The sequence below is a fragment of the Cydia amplana genome, chromosome 9, assembly GCF_948474715.1.
Source record: "Cydia amplana chromosome 9, ilCydAmpl1.1, whole genome shotgun sequence".
NCBI classification, from domain to species: domain Eukaryota; kingdom Metazoa; phylum Arthropoda; class Insecta; order Lepidoptera; family Tortricidae; genus Cydia; species Cydia amplana.
The window spans coordinates 11346039-11362050 of record NC_086077.1 but is presented as its reverse complement, the minus strand read 5'-3'; the positions used below and the strand labels follow the sequence as shown (position 1 = coordinate 11362050).

The 16012-nt window shown below is 38.7% G+C and overlaps 3 protein-coding genes across 8 annotated transcripts in view; 1 reads left to right on the top strand and 2 right to left on the bottom strand.

Moving 5' to 3' along the window:
- The window catches only part of LOC134651128 (epsin-2), a 33998-nt gene extending 29793 nt beyond the window's left edge, over positions 1–4205 (bottom strand). For 2 of the 6 annotated variants that reach the window (XM_063506149.1, XM_063506147.1), the window contains exon 1: positions 3924–4203. The gene's annotated coding sequence lies outside the window, so the exon portion shown is untranslated. Of the gene's footprint in view, positions 1–3492; positions 3895–3923 lie in introns of those variants that run through there. The other 4 variants (XM_063506146.1, XM_063506150.1, XM_063506151.1 and 1 more) reach the window with 4 other exon arrangements.
- LOC134651124 (nuclear pore complex protein Nup85) overlaps positions 1–12626 on the top strand; it is a 329105-nt gene extending 316479 nt beyond the window's left edge. Inside the window, exons 2-10 of the mRNA XM_063506140.1 lie at positions 4787–4907; positions 4978–5670; positions 6015–6137; positions 6573–6785; positions 7606–7715; positions 8539–8756; positions 9542–9760; positions 11005–11104; positions 12425–12626. Coding sequence (XP_063362210.1) covers positions 4833–4907; positions 4978–5670; positions 6015–6137; positions 6573–6785; positions 7606–7715; positions 8539–8756; positions 9542–9760; positions 11005–11104; positions 12425–12626 — 1953 coding nt within the window. The 5' untranslated portion in view covers positions 4787–4832. The remainder of the gene's footprint in view (positions 1–4786; positions 4908–4977; positions 5671–6014; positions 6138–6572; positions 6786–7605; positions 7716–8538; positions 8757–9541; positions 9761–11004; positions 11105–12424) is intronic.
- Positions 12627–14941: 2315 nt separating this feature from the next.
- LOC134650709 (oxidized purine nucleoside triphosphate hydrolase-like) lies at positions 14942–15640 on the bottom strand. Its single transcript, XM_063505642.1, has one exon. The coding sequence runs from the start codon at positions 15537–15539 to the stop codon at positions 15039–15041; it is 501 nt and encodes a 166-aa protein (XP_063361712.1). The 5' UTR covers positions 15540–15640; the 3' UTR covers positions 14942–15038.
- Positions 15641–16012: the final 372 nt, after the last annotated feature.

Sequence of the window (16012 nt, the reverse complement as noted above, 5' to 3'; positions counted from 1 at the left end):
TTATCTGCCAATATAGTAGCGTTTCACATACCTTCACAGTTCACACGTCAGATAGGCTTCGGCACACAGGCGCGTTTTCCGAGCGGGGCGTGAGTGTTTTGTATGTAAAAGCGGCGCGCCCCGCTCACGCCGCGCCCGGAATACGCGCCTGTGTGACGAAGCCTTAAGAGAATATAGAAGAGATACAAAAAAAATATTTAAAGACACAGTTTTCCTTGCGTTGTTAACGATGAATATTCCTGTAATAAAGAAGATTTTCGAGACAAAGACAAAGATACTCCTTTTGAAAATTCATTTGAAAAGTTCGGCTACCATCAAGGCCAGTAAATCAGATTTACCTAAAAATAGGTGTGATACGAGAAATCAATAGAGCGAGGTATAAGGTAAGGGAGGTCAAGGCTCTGGTGCTAACTATAAACTAGCCGACCTCGTGAGTGCTGGTAACATTGGTAATTATAAAGTTGACTAACTTTAGAGAAATAATTCTAGGTAAACCAAGACTAAGGTTCCTCAACGCAAGATGGTAACGACGGGACAGGCCAAAGCCGAAATGGCGGGAAGATCTAAACGCATATTTCAGGTCTCAACAAGGGTACGAGAACGAGGTGGTAGATTAGATTAGATGATTTATTTCATGAAAGACAATTACATAATAAGTTTGCAATGATGTCAAAAATATGGTCTGGTAGGTGTTTGCCCAGCCAAATGACACTACGCCCTCGGCTTAGTGCTCATTTGGCACCTTTCGAGTACACATAAAACCCCAATAAAAAAATAATCAAAGATAGGGCGAAAGCGAATAATCTTTTAGGCAATATAGCTAATTTACTAGATTTAGACTTATAGTTCGTTTTTTTTAAATAGCATTAGAAAAAGGTAAACAATCTTGACGTGTCCTTTTATTGAAAAACACTTTTGAAAAATAAGTCACGGCAAATATCTAACAATTATGAATCATATACGATTATTTACATTCTTTTGCTTTCTTAAGTAATAATTACTGATTTTTTAAGCGTTTTTCAATTAAAAGACACGTCAAGATCGCTTATCTTCTTTCTAATGCTAAAAAAAACGAACTATAGTATTGGGTTTCATCTTAAAAAACAAGCCAAAACTAATTTTGCGATACTAAATCTAATTTACATACTGGCACGTAATATGGGTAAGTGCCTAACGTCGCTAACAATGCGAAAGTGACACAAACATCGGTGTTATTCACCTCTAAACTCTTATCGGCTAAGTCGTGCCTTATCAATTTCCTTTGCGACCAAATTTGGCAAAACATAATGGTTTTATAGTCAAGATTCTGAGGAATTACCTCTGATTTATAATCTAAGTATGGCAGCCGAGTTAGGCATAGGTACTGTTTTAAAACCAGAGTTGTGGGTTCTAATCCTGGTTTGCACCAATGAGTTTTTCTAGGCTTATTTGAAGTTTGAACCTTGTTGTGTATACATATTTACCCTGTGACAGAAAAGTGTATTTATGAGGAAATTTAGTCAGGCAATCACTCTTAGCCAAAAAAGGAGGCCTGTATGGGATGCAGGTCCCAGCAGTGGGACCTAACCTACCTACAGACTGACTGACAATCATGATTGATAAATAGGATTATTTTAAACATTAGAAATTCGCACGCTAATTAAATATGTGAATGACATTTGTTAAACTGACTGGGTATATGTCCTGTACACAATGGGTTGTATTGTTCTGAATTCATGCTCCATAGGTGATTTTACTGTTTTTACAGTACATAATATGGTCCTATTTTCCCGCACTAGTGCGTAAAATAGCACTTTTCGTGCGATGTCAAAAGTTTAAAGGGCCATATGTAATGTAAAACGTTGTACGATACACGTGCGAATAGGTAATTCGCAACTCGTGTCGATTTAAAACACACCCTTCGGTCGTGTTTTAATTTATCGCCACTCGTTTCGAATTTCCTCTTTTCCGCACTTGTATCGTAAGTAACTATTACTTTACTGAAATATCACTAAATATTTCCTATTGCTGTTCCAAAGTTACTAGATTTAACCATCATATGTGAATATTATACTTATATCAATATTATAAGATACTGACGTTATTTTGATTATTATTTTTAATTATACACTAAAAAAATAAGCTTATGAGCCAGCCAGTTACAAAATGTAGAAATCATATGATTGATAATCAGAGCCCGGAATTCTCGTAGCATTTTTGAGCTGTCATAGGGACTTCTCATTTATCGACTTACGATTATACATATGTATATTGATAAATACAGAATACAATATGTAAAATATGATTATGAGTACAAGTAAACAACATGCAGACTTATCTTATAATTTATAAGAAACAATAAAATATTATTATTTTATTTCTATTTATAATTACCTAAAAGTTGGTATCCAAAGGTTATCTCGAAGAGATCGCTCATTTGCGATAAGACTGCATGTTGTTTACTTCTACTCATAATCATATTTTGCATATTGTATTCTGTATTTATCGATATACATATGTATAATCGGAAGTCGATAAACGAGAAGTCCCTATGACAGCTCAAAAATGCTACGAGAATTCCGGGCTCTGTTTTAGACGATTTTTATAAATGAACAAAAGCACAAAGGAACATCAACATTTAGGATGGCTATTTTATTTATTGAATTTAGTTACACGGAAATGTAATGGTAAAATAATCCAGTAATGTTATTTAATAAGTATTGGCCAAGGCACATTATTGGGCCTATTAACTTTTAGGCTCAATAACTATACTATTAATGATGTAGTATCGACTTGTGTTGATCTAATGAGTAGGTCAAATCTTATAACAATATGCCAAACTGTATTATTATTTTGTATACAAAATTTAGCCCAAAGAAAAAATACATATATAATAGGTACTTACCTGATAGCAAGTAAATATTTTAGTTTTTTAAACTAGTAAAAAAATATAAATGAGTGTTTTTATATGACCTCAACTAATTATGCATGTTAAAAAGTAATAATCAAATACCTGTTTAGTAATTAATAAAATGTTTTTCTTCTGGTAACTTAAAAAACAGGTTGTCACAACTTACCAGGAACTTAGTTGTAAAGATGGTGATGGTTTTTTCAGAGCATCAGCTGACTTGCAACTATGTCCTTCATGGTACAATTGAAGCCAATAATGATTTGTCTTTGTGTTTCACAATAATACTGAATGAAGTTAGTAAGTTTTTGTCTTTAATTTACATTGTTATTTAATCCTAAAAATAGGTATTAAACTTGGCATAAAACTGGTTATGGGTCCTGAGGTCCCATAAAAATAAAAAGTGGGTTTTACAGAGTTCTTATTTTTTTGATTATAAAAAGGTAAGCTGATTAAATCAAAAAATAAGTAGTTTATTATAATTATAAAGAGCCCTGTTATAATTAAGGTAAATTTGACTAGTGGAAGGAAAAAGTTAGTAATTAATAATGTTACTGTATTAGGTAAGCCAGACAAAGCGAAGAAATGTGTATTTATAAACTTACAGGTTTACAAAATTGCTCCAAATCACTATCACAGTAAACAAAGCTATGTTTCATAAAAACTGACAATCACCTCTGAATAATGTCTACTGAAAAACATACATGATAGCACTATCACTTACAGATAAAGTTTATCAACATTATCACTCTACATTGAACGCTAAATACTGCTAAGGAGTGACGTCAGGAAAAATATTCTCGGCTACATATGAGGATACCCTGTCCTGAATACTCTTCTCTAACTACTGTTACTCACTGTATCTAGTAGTTTCTAACAAATATATTGTCGAGGTAACGTGACTTTAGGAACAAGATAAATCATATAGCTGGATGAAAGTTCATAAAATACAGTGCAAGAAACCGTTCCGCTATCCAATAACTACATAGAAAGTTAGTGACAGGCAAAATTTCGATGCAACACCAAAAACACTTACCAAGTAAGATTGTCACTGATGATTAGTAGTTTCCTTTTGTCCGACTTATCGCCGTAAATAAAAGTCACACATTATACGGCTAACACGTAACACAACACGATATTATTCAGATTTTACTGTCTAATTTTGTTTAATTCCTGTCTAAACAATTACACTTGACGAATTGACAAATATCGTTTCATTCGTGACCAAATCAACATGTCCTCCAACAAGTCCTCCGGTCAAACATCTGTCTTGTAAAATTAATTTGAAGTTGTTGCTTGTCAACACAATAAGATTTTATAATTAATAGTATTTTATTTTTGTTATCTGATATTTGTAACTTTTGCACCGAACTGTTATGTTTAAAGAAATACTAATTATTACGAATGTTCACTGACTGTTTCCTTCCATAGAATGTAAAATACCGAAAAAAATACGAAAGATGTTTCGAACAGTAAAGGGGTTCTACACGATTGTCAAAGAACTTGTTTACGAAATGAGTGACTCAAATGACATTTGTGAAAGCCGTACCACACTACTGCGCTGCGCCAACGTCACGTCGGTGCGGTGGCACCATAAAAGTAGTAACACACTATCGCACCGCACCGTGATCTTAGTGCGTCGCACCCATAAGTGAGAGCGAGAAACAGATATCTCTTTCTCGCTCTCACTTATGGGTGCCACGCTCCAAGGTCGCGGTGCGGTGCGATAGTGTCTAAAGAGCCTAAATCGGTGCGGTAGCGTGTTATGGCTATGAAAGTCGAAACTCTTCCCATAAACAATTCTCATACCATAAAGTACAGGCAGGCTACACACAGGCGGAAAATTAAAAAGAAACTATGAAATGAAACGGTCCCGCGATTGTATTTGTAATTGTACAGAATTAGCAATTTTTATCATAATTAAAGTTTGTGTGTACCAGAGAAAATGAATATATCCAGTTTTTCGCAAAATCCAGCAGATGCTAGTGAAAATGAGACCATAAACCGTGCTAAAACATTTGTAAGTGCCCGATTGTTAAGTCAATAAGGTTATGTTTATGAAACTCTTAATATTAATCTAATTCTTTTAGGTTTTGCCGGGCAAATGTTTTGAACGACGTGCAGCATGCACTTGGAGAAGAGGAAATAAATTCTCAATATTTTCAAGAAGTCAAACTACCAGTAAAAGTGCGCCAGCAACGAGTGATGACAGAATTCTAAACATTCGTCAAGATATATTACTTTTCCATCCAATTTTACGTAAATTAGTAAACGAATCCAACGGGACATTCTTGTCCCTGCAAAAAGCCGCGGAAGCGAATAAAAACTTGGATAACCATGTTGAATTTTTGAAGCATTCTCGCCAATACCGCTCAATCATTCGAGTTTGCATTGAAAACCTCCAAGAAGCTGCGTCCAAAGAGAGCGATGGCGTTGAAAAGAACAACGTTTTAACCTGTATAACAATATTTTACTCTATAGAGTGCGTGTGGCATTTGTGTGAAATCCTATACGTGGACAATGTCCCTGGAGATTATGTACTACCATTTTTACTTGAATGGGTCCGGTTCCACTTTCCATGCCATGAGCAGATGGCGACGCAGCTGCTGGATGCATGCGAGCGGGGCTCCGAGGAGCACCCGGAGTACTGGGACACTGTCATAGGCATGATTGTGCAGGGGAGAGTGGATGTGGCACGGGCACTGTTGAAGCTACACTCCGCTACAGATACTACTGAGTTTAAACTGGTTGATAACTCTTTAAAAAGTATGCCAATTTACAGTGTAAGTATCATGCATATTATTTTCTACATAGTGTGCCAATGCTTTGGTCTTTTCACACATTGGTTTGAGTCATGCAAAATACACCCAAGTTATTCTTCCATGTATAAATCTATTTAATGAATTTCAAATTAGAAATCTGCAACTAGAACATATCAAATTGTATCAGACTTTAATGGAATTCAGTACCAATGAGTAATAATGAGAAACATTACATTACATACATTAATTATTACACTTTTACTTTTCATTACTAAGTGAAAGGCCTAGTGAAAACACATGTATTTATTTTGCTTTGTACAACAATTCTTTGACCCTTTCTGTATACTGATTTTAATAATTTGTAGGTATATGGAGGTTTATCAACTGGAGAATTCACAATAACCTGGAAGCACTGGCAGGCCGAGTGCCGATCCAAACTGAGCAGCCGGAGTGTTGCTTCACAGCCACACTTAGAACTCATAATGAGGGTAAGTCTAGTTTGTAGGTATGTGGAGGTCGATCAACTGCAAAATCAGTCACAATCTCTCATAATACAAGTTCTTGCAACATTTAATTTCCATAAAGATTCAATGAAATTTACTAACGGGGGGTTTTCAGGGGCGAAAAATCGATCTAGCTAGGTCTTATCTCTGGGAAAACGCGCATTTTTTTAGTTTTTTATATTTATATGTTTACGAGCAAAGCTCAGGTCTCCCAGATATTACTATATTTAAAGTTTGAACTAGATTTAAATTTTTTACAAAAAGTGACTAGTACTCTAACTGAAAAAGTTAACTACATGTTCAAAAATAAAATTTGATTTTTTGGGAAACCTTGGAAATTGATGTGGCCTATGCTGTGGTGACTTACGAATGGGCCCTTAGATATCAAAATAAATATTCAAATTTGATATTATCTTCCAGCTCGTAACTGGCGATTACTCGGCATTCGAGAGCATCCTATCCAAATACGACTCATGGCTCTACATTCTCGGCGGCTGGACCGTGTTCACCATGCCGTGGGCGAAGCGGCACGAACTGCGCGCCGCCGCCGCCGCGTGCGCCGGCATGCGCGGAGCGGGCCGCAGCGCGCTGCACGACCTGCTGCGGCCTGCGGTCGAGGGGGAACTGCATCAGGTAAGATCTATGGGCAATAGGCTACATGACTAATTTTTTTTATGGTATCAATCGATCGGGTTTGTTTTTAGGATCAAATGTCTATATGGGACCCATTGCATTAAAGTAACACAAAAGTCAGAAATTGTAGTCAAAGTCCGACAGTCGCACTTCACTCGCGAAACGCCCTATACAAAACGGCCAGAGGCCGTGACGTCATCGCCCATCTTGTAGTATGGACAAAACAAGAAAATTGCGTTTTTGTCGGTGAAATATTGCGTTTATGTATATAGTTGCTATACAATATTTTTTTGGGTGAAATGTAAGGAATCGAATGGTACCCTTACTTTTATCGTTTTTGGAAGTAAAAAAAAAACTTAAATTTTGAAACTTTCAGGTCCTGTATTTTTGTAATTCTTCAATATTTTATTTTAATATCCACATTATTGTGACAAATTGCTCGTTTGCTATCTATTTTACTAGATTTTGTTATAAAATTCAACATGTGTCATCATACTCATCATCCCTATTGAAAAGGTTGGTATAGAAGTATACCAGAGTTGAAAGTCACGCACACAACAAGATGTCCTGTTCTGCCGACATCAGTATTTATTATTTAAATCCCTTAATAATTTTGCCTACCGTTACCGTCCAGGATGGTATAAAAACGACTGCATATTATCTCATACATTTTTATTTAAATTAAATAATCCAAATCAATCTCCTAGGTAGTTAAATTTGCTTTACATTTGGATAACCTGGACTACAATATAATAAGATAATAACCTAGAAAATATAAACAAATTACGCGCTGTCAGTAAAACTCATTGTTTATTTTCAGGTGATTCACGAAATCCAGCAGATATCAGATAACGGTTGGTTCGCGACACATCTCACAGACATCCTGGTCCACTGTGGCAAACTGAAGATCTTAGATAAGCATCAGACTGAGTAAGTGATCACATTTTATAACATAAATATAGGGCATTTTGGCATTTATATAATGGTAATTAATATCTCGTGGCGGGAATCGATTAAAATGGCCATACAACGACCTCAATGACCGTGATTACTCTGACAATTTAGTATATGACTAAGAAGAAGATACCTTGTAGTGTAATAATGTATGTAGACCATTAGTAGACTGTTTCGTTGTAACAAAATATATAAATAGCTGGCAGCGGAAAGTGTAGCCAAATACATTGGAACACGTCTTTATTAACATAGGAGTAGTTGTGCGTTCCGATTTGTATAAAATGTGTTGTCTAATAAATAAAAAGAATTTTGTACATGCCTGTTGCTATCTCTATCGCACGCGCGTATTTATATTGCTGTCGCGCCCATGATCAATAATGCCCGAGCTATAAAGATAAAGATAGTTTATTCAAGTAGGCATAATTACAACTATAAACGTCAAATAAAGCTAGGTACACCAGCACCGGGTATAGAGATAGGAACAGGCGGGGCTTTACATTAGCTATAGAACCTAAGGTTTTTGCCATTCATAAGCTGAACTCACAGACAAGACATCCTCTAGACTGAGCATAGTAACGCTACCCCCTCTGCCACTTATACGGTAGTTTTACTCCATCTTCGTGTCAATCTCGTGCCGTGATTGGTCCGTGTCTTTGAACGGACCAATCACGGCACGGGATTCGCTCACCTCGTCCCCCCGCACCCCCGTATTTTTGGCAGCATCGGTTTCATGAAATAATTGCTATAAACTCAGTCTAGAGGATTCCTAGTGTATGGCTGAACTCAAAACGTTTTTCAGCGTGACCAGCCGCCTCCGCGACAGCCTGATCCTGGAGTATGGTAGCCTGGTGATGGAGCACGGCTCGTTGTGGCCGGTAGGGCTGTCGTACCTGTGCTCGACCCCGCCCGAAGGCCCGGCGCGCGCCGAGCTGCTGCTGGCGCGCCTGCCCGTGCGCACGGAGACTAAAGCGCTGAGGGTCGCCGCTGAGGCGCAGAAGTATGGCCTGCACAACGTCGGTGAGTGTGGTACACTCAAGTTAATCATATGGGAATGGCAAGTCACTAAAATTGAAGTAGGCATTAGCTCAGTTTAATTTATAATGTAAATAATGTATGTAGTACTTAAATATAAGTTGTTTTGTCAATACTAACATAGTGATAAGTAATTGTACCTAGATAATCATTTATGGATTTGTGATGTCCGCAATTAAGTCTTAATAATAATTATTACCATGGCTTTGAAAAAAATACAGTCTTGGGCAAAAGTGTTCCATTTCTCAGAAACTTTTTTATAACACATTGTAATTTTAATTTTAAATCGTGCTAACCGAATCCTGAAGGAATTTCCGCATCTCGAGTTGATGGGGTACTACTATTGGTATTGGACCTGTCTTCCGTGTTTTGCATCTTAGAATCAAATGAGGTAACGGAACTGACACTCGTATAAATACTCATTTTTCACTTCAAACGGGACTAATCATAATCTCTTCCATTTGGAACGTGACGTCACATTTTTAACACTCTTTTATTAGGTCGACCTGTATGTAACTATGTAATGGAATCTTGCAAGTTAAATTTGATCCACTTTCTGGTTTCCGATTGAGCTGAAATTTTACATACACATGTAAGTCGGGTGACAATGCAATATTATGGTACCATCGAGCCGATCTGATGATGGAGACAGGAGGTGGCCATAGGAACTCTGTGATGAAACAACACAACCTAATTGTGTTAGGGGTTTTTAGAATTGTCTCGATGAGTATTACTCGTATTATATAATTAATATTAGGGTGTTATTCCAGTGCGGTCGGTCTGCCTGTGTTTGGGCGCGCGGCACCTGTCGGCGGGGCGCTCGGGCGCGGCGCTGGCGTGGGGCATGCGCGGCCGCGACTCGGCGCTGTGCGCGCGCGCCGCCGACGCCGCGCTGCGCGCCTACACCCGCTGCGGCGCGCTGCCGGCCCAAGACCTGCTGCCCGCCGCGGGCGTCGGCCTGCTGCTGCACCACAGAGCACTATTGTTAGGTAACTCATGTGTTCGGTATCATCTTGGGTCGTCCCATTCGTTTTTCGTCAAATTCAAAATTCTTTATTCAACAAAAACACGTACAGATGATCAAAGGGATGGAGCCTCCCTGTAAGCAAAATAAATGCTTGTGTTGGGATGGGAGACACCGCTCTTCCTTACATAGGTAACTTGAGGTAAGTACTATCTACTACATTATTATTTACAAATATAAATATCTTAAGACAATAATAACCTTACAGGCTATAAACTATTCAACTAATCTTAACTAACTACAGTAAGTAAGCGATAATACCTTTTCCGAATACAAATAAAGTGCCATACTGTATTAACAAACAACCATCTTAGAGATATTCTGTCTGTGTGTGTGTGTGTGTGTGTGTGTGTGTGTGTGTGCGTGTGTGTGTGTGTGTCTGTTCACGCGTGTGTCTGAAGGATCACCGAATTACATTCTCTGTCTCATCGTATGTTTTTGTTTTTTCTTAAATTAGTCCTATTCTGCTTTCGTCACTCATTCTACATTCGTCACAATCGTCGGTGGCTTTCAATTTAGAATGAGTGACGAAAGCAGAATATTACTAATTTAAGAACTTGACGAAAAACGAATGGGACGACCCAAGATGATACCATGTGTTCGTACATGGCCACCGTTGCGCTATTCAATTCAATACAAGTTTCAATTCAACAGTGGTTACTCAAATGAGTACGTCTGAATGTCTGTCAAGTTAAACCAGTTTGACAGCACTGGCTTCCCTCGAAGGCCTAGGACTGGCCTATGAACTTGTACCACGTGTGGCAGTCTGCCCGCGAGGGATCTGGTCCCGGTGGGGTGGGGTTACTGTTACCGCTGCAAGTGTTGCATTAGACCCACTTGCACCATCCCACTAGCCCGGGGTTAAGCGGTTAAACCGTTAACCCAGTATCAAATTGTACTGGTAACCATGGGTTAACCGATTAACCCCGAGTTAGTGGAATGGTGCAAGTGGGCCTTATAGAACTGTCTTATTCAGTGAGGTCGGCCTTAATCTCATGCCTCAGATTCTGCAGCGTCCGGCGTGTTACCGACTGCGGGGACTGATCTGCTGCGTCATCATCTATTTTAATTCTTGCTTGTAAAATACTACGGGAAAAACCATTTAATACTAAAAATATCCTACAAACAGATCATCCACGCGAGACTGAATATTTTTAATTGGCCACCGACGTATGTCATGATGAGCTAAACGATTTTTTTTTCTTTCAGGCAAATACTGCGACTTCCACAGATTGTACAAGAACAGGGAATTCAGGAAAGCTGCCAAGTTGCTCATATCTCTACTGACCTCAAAGATTGCACCAGACTAGTGAGTACTCTTTGTAAATATAAAAAAAAACATAGACAATTGATTGACTGGAAAGCTTGATAGCCTAGCTAAAGCATTATTTTGTAAGTAATTAGAGTAATCTTTCTTATGACGAGGAAAGTTGCCAGGGCTCCATAAGGAAATCACTTTGGAACAAGACAGACAGAAACAACACGGGTGAATAAACTGTACCTGGCAGGTACCGACTATCAAACACCTTATATAGAATTTTAACTGTTGTGAGACATACTAACATTGAATAATTTTACGGTTTAGACTCACTTGTTTTAAGTCACTCGCGCGACATGTTTCGGAGAGCCTAGGTACGCGATACACCGCCGTCGTGAACGCTGCTCGCACTGTTAGTGCTTGAGAAAGGAGACCTAGGCTCTCCGAAACATATCGCGCGAGTGACTTAAAACAAGTGAGTCTAAACCGTAAAATTATTCAACCTTATATAGAGTCTGTGCGGAAAGAAAAGACCACACAGATTCTAACAGCACAGCAGCAGATTTTTCCGCACAGATTCTAACAGCTGTTAAACAGTATGATGCTGTTGTACTTTAAAAAAACCGGCCAAGTGCGAGTCGGACTCGCGCACGGAGGGTTCCGCACCATCAACAAAAAATAGAGCAAAACAAGCAAAAAAAACAAACAAAAAAACGGTCACCCATCCAAGTACTGACCTCTCCCGACGTTGCTTAACTTCGGTCAAAAATCACGTTTGTTGTATGGGAGCCCCACTTAAATCTTTATTTTATTCTGTTTTTAGTATTTGTTGTTATAGCGGCAACAGAAATACATCATCTGTGAAAATTTCAACTGTCTAGCTATCACGGTTCGTGAGATACAGCCTGGTGACAGACGGACGGACGGACGGACAGCGGAGTCTTAGTTAATAGGGTCCCGTTTTTACCCTTTGGGTACGGAACCCTAAAAATGGAATTTTTCATAGGCTACCCAGACACTGCACACAGCATAAATCAAATTTCTATTACACCTTATGTGTATAATTGCATGAATTCTATAGTGATTTAAATTGTATTTTTTTTCCTTATTTTCTCGTAATGCATGTTAATTATAAGATGTAATTATTTTTGAAAAGATGTGTCCCGCCGAGTTTGTTGCCGGTCCCATAATGGGATACCCTCCTCCAATTGAGGGGGGATTTAAATCTTCTCGGGGCAGAGGTGTAGGGTTGGAGCCGGTCTACCTAGCATTATTTGACGTTCATAAGCGCATTGTAATTATGCCTACTTGAATAAACTATCTTTTATCTTATCTTAAATAGCATTTCTAAACACTTGTGTTTTCCAACAGCTTCTGGGAAACCCTTCTCCTGGACACCCTACCCCTGCTGGAGTCGGACGAGCCGGTGTTCTCCGCCGCGGACACGTTCGAGGTCATGCTGTGCCTGGAGCTGCGCGCGCGCAGCCTGGCCGGCGAGCGCGCCGAGCTACTGCGGCTGGCCTGCGCGCGCAACCTCGCCCGCACTCTGCTGCAGGACGTCAATGAGGAATGAGGGTTGCACCAAACAGCCTGTCACTTCATACCCACTGGCGTTCGAATGTGGTACGTCGTGGAATGAGGGCATAGACTAGGAATCCTCTAGACTGAGCATAGTAACGCTACCCCCTCTGCCACTTATACGGTAGTTTTACTCCATCTTCGAGTCAATCCCGTGCCGTGATTGGTCCGTGTCTTTGAACGGACCAATCACGGCACGGGATTCGCTCACCTCGTCCCCCCGCACCCCCGTATTTTTGGCAGTATCGGTTTCATGAAATAATTGCTCTAAACTCAGTCTAGAGGATTCCTAGTCTATGAATGAGGGTTGTACCAACAAAGAGGCGGTTGCACCAAACAGCCTGTCACTTCATACCCACTGGCGTTCGAATGTGGTACGTCGTGGAATGAGGGTTGTACCAACACAGAGGCGGTTGCACCAAACAGCCTGTCACTTCATACCCACTGGCGTTCGAATGTGGTACGTCGTGGAATGAGGGTTGTACCAACACAGAGGCGGTTGCACCAAACAGCCTGTCACTTCATACCCACTGGCGTTCGAATGTGGTACGTCGTGGAATGAGGGTTGTACCAACACAGAGGCGGTTGCACCAAACAGCCTGTCACTTCTTACCCACTGGCGTTCGAATGCGGTATGTCGTCAAAGTCGTTCTGACATTTTGTTTACGTTCATAATTGTTTACCGTAAAAACAGGTCCGTGGCCAAGGATTAAGAAGTTCGCTAAATTTTATTGTATGAGAAGTTTTATAGTTTTATACTGCTGCTGATTGCCGTTGATGAGTCTCACTGATTTAATGTTCCACGATTATTACACATTATTAAAATTGTACAACGGGACTTACAATTTTAATAATGTTGATGAGTCTGTCAAGTGTGGTTGGTGTAACTGGCCAATAATCTGGTGGACCGGTCAGGCGCATCCAGGCAAGCGCATTTTAATGAACTCTTTCATGTACATATTCCTGGACCCTCAACTCGCCTTAGCGTCTATTGCTGACGATTTATGGTGTAAGTCGTAAGACATTACACGGCCTGGGACGGAATTAAGGAAACGCAGGGATGCCCAGCACCTGTATTACCCACATCGGTAATTGATAATGAATATAATGTGAAACTAATTTAAACTTTGCAAGTAGGTATAATCAGCTAACCTGTGATTGTTTGGTATTAGAGCGCTTAATACTGGGTCAACTTCTTCAGTCAACGATTGGTGCTGTTGACAGCCATGTAAACATCAAATGTGGATTTTTCACTGTAGCTTTTACTTAATAGAAGTTTCTAGTGTTACGCAACTGTTGCAGCAATGGAAGGAGAGCTAAATTGTGTTTTTGGAAACCTGTATCTTTTACTGTTCAGTCACAGATGACTTGAATGTTTCCTTGTAACAGATACTCTTACTGGTATGCGTAAATAGCTGACAGCTTTATGTTTGTTAGTTATGGTGTAAAAATTGTAGTCCAATGACTTTGTGTATTTGTGTTCATTCATGTAAAGCTTTCCTTCAGACATAATTTAGTTATAATTTTGTGAATGAATGTTAAGTAACATGTGTAAAGTTAACTTGTTTCAATGGAATGGTTGGTTGTATATTGTTGTATGTGAAATAAATTAATATTTTTTGTACGACTTATTTTATTTTTGCAAACCCGACTAGATTCTGGCCCTGAGATAGTGTCACTATAAGGCTGTTATGTGTGCGTCTACTTTGTCATGAAAATGTTGGTATGGGTCATATCAACAACCGCTTTCAAAGCATTGTTTATCACATTTATCGTACCATACTATTGTAAATGTAAATATTTTATTGTATCATTTTTCTTGATGTCTATTTCAGTATTTTTGTGGCAAAAGTATTAAAGTATGCGTAAACTTTTCAGAGAGATAAATTTGGAAGATTGCGGGTCACTTCTGGATGAGATTGGCTCAGGACCGGGCTAAGTGGTGTACTAGAAGAGAGGCCTATGCTCAGCAGTGGGCGATAAAAGGCTGATTTATGATGATGGTGATTGTATGATGATATTAGTCGCTAAATCCTTCAATACTTTGAAGGGACTGAGGTTTTTTTAGGAAGTATATATATATAGTAAGTATGTAGTCATACACATTATTGACCATATAATAGAGAAAATAAGTAAAGGTACAGTATCAGATTAATGGTATTTAAGTACTTTAACATTATTAGGAACAACTAAGTTGAATCACAGACTTAGCAACTAACAAACAACAATCTTATACTTAATTACTAACAATTGTCACATGATAAATCTCTTGATTAAAAAAGAAAACATTTCTGTTCAAAACAGGTGAAAGTAATATTTTTATTAAAATTAAATTTATATCATATCTTAGTGGTCATAATCAGCAACCCGTTAATCAACACTGCCACTAAAGTTTCCAGCTTAAAACTTATTTCCTGTTAGCATAAAATTCCTCCATAGACTTCAATTCTTCAACTTTGTAATTCAATATTTTTTCATGTCCCTGATAATGGAACCTTCCATAAAAAAGCTTACCCTTCAACATGCATGGGTACCATATCTCATCATCAAGCCACATATCCTTATATGGGATTTCATCATTATTGTACCATTTAGGGAGCATTTCTTCCGTTTCAGTAGGTGTCCCTTCGTAGACCGTAGTACTAAATACTCTCACGTCCATCATTGTCGATTCACCTTCAAACGTGAATTCTAGGTGGCCAATATTTTTCATATCGCTCTTTTTAACGTTAAGACAACATTCTTCTTTCAACTCTCGCACAGCTGCTTCGACTATTGTTTCATTGGGCTCGACTTTACCGCCAAAACCGTTCCATTTGTTTACGCCGAAACCACGTTTCTTCAAGCCTAATAGTACTTGGGTATCGGTTCGTACGAAAACTATAGTAAATAGTTTCTTGAAAAGCATTTTTAAAGCAAATTGTATGTTATTTTAATTAATAATTTTAGGATAATGATCGCACGTACCGGCTTTTTGCTTTCAACAGCTCTCACTCAACTTTATTTTGACACTTGCTTGACATTTCCTAGAATTGAAATATAGTTGTGTTCAGAAACCACTACTTCACTTCTCGGTTATAATAAAAAAAATCTTGTGAGAATGAGTATTTTAACTAATTTTCACATTTCATTCTCAAATCTATAACTACTGTGACCAAAATACATAGTACATACTCGCCATATGTTTTAACAATTTAGTAAGAAATCTTTTTTTACCATATCTTGTTTTAAAGAAGAAAAAATACTAGGTTTCTAAACATGCTCCAATAGCCATCGCAATTCGCAGCATGTGAATAAGGGGGTTCCCAGAAAATCTATTAGCTAATTTAGACTCTCGCGTGAGCCACGAGACGAGCCGCGAGCCGCGCCACGACACGCGAG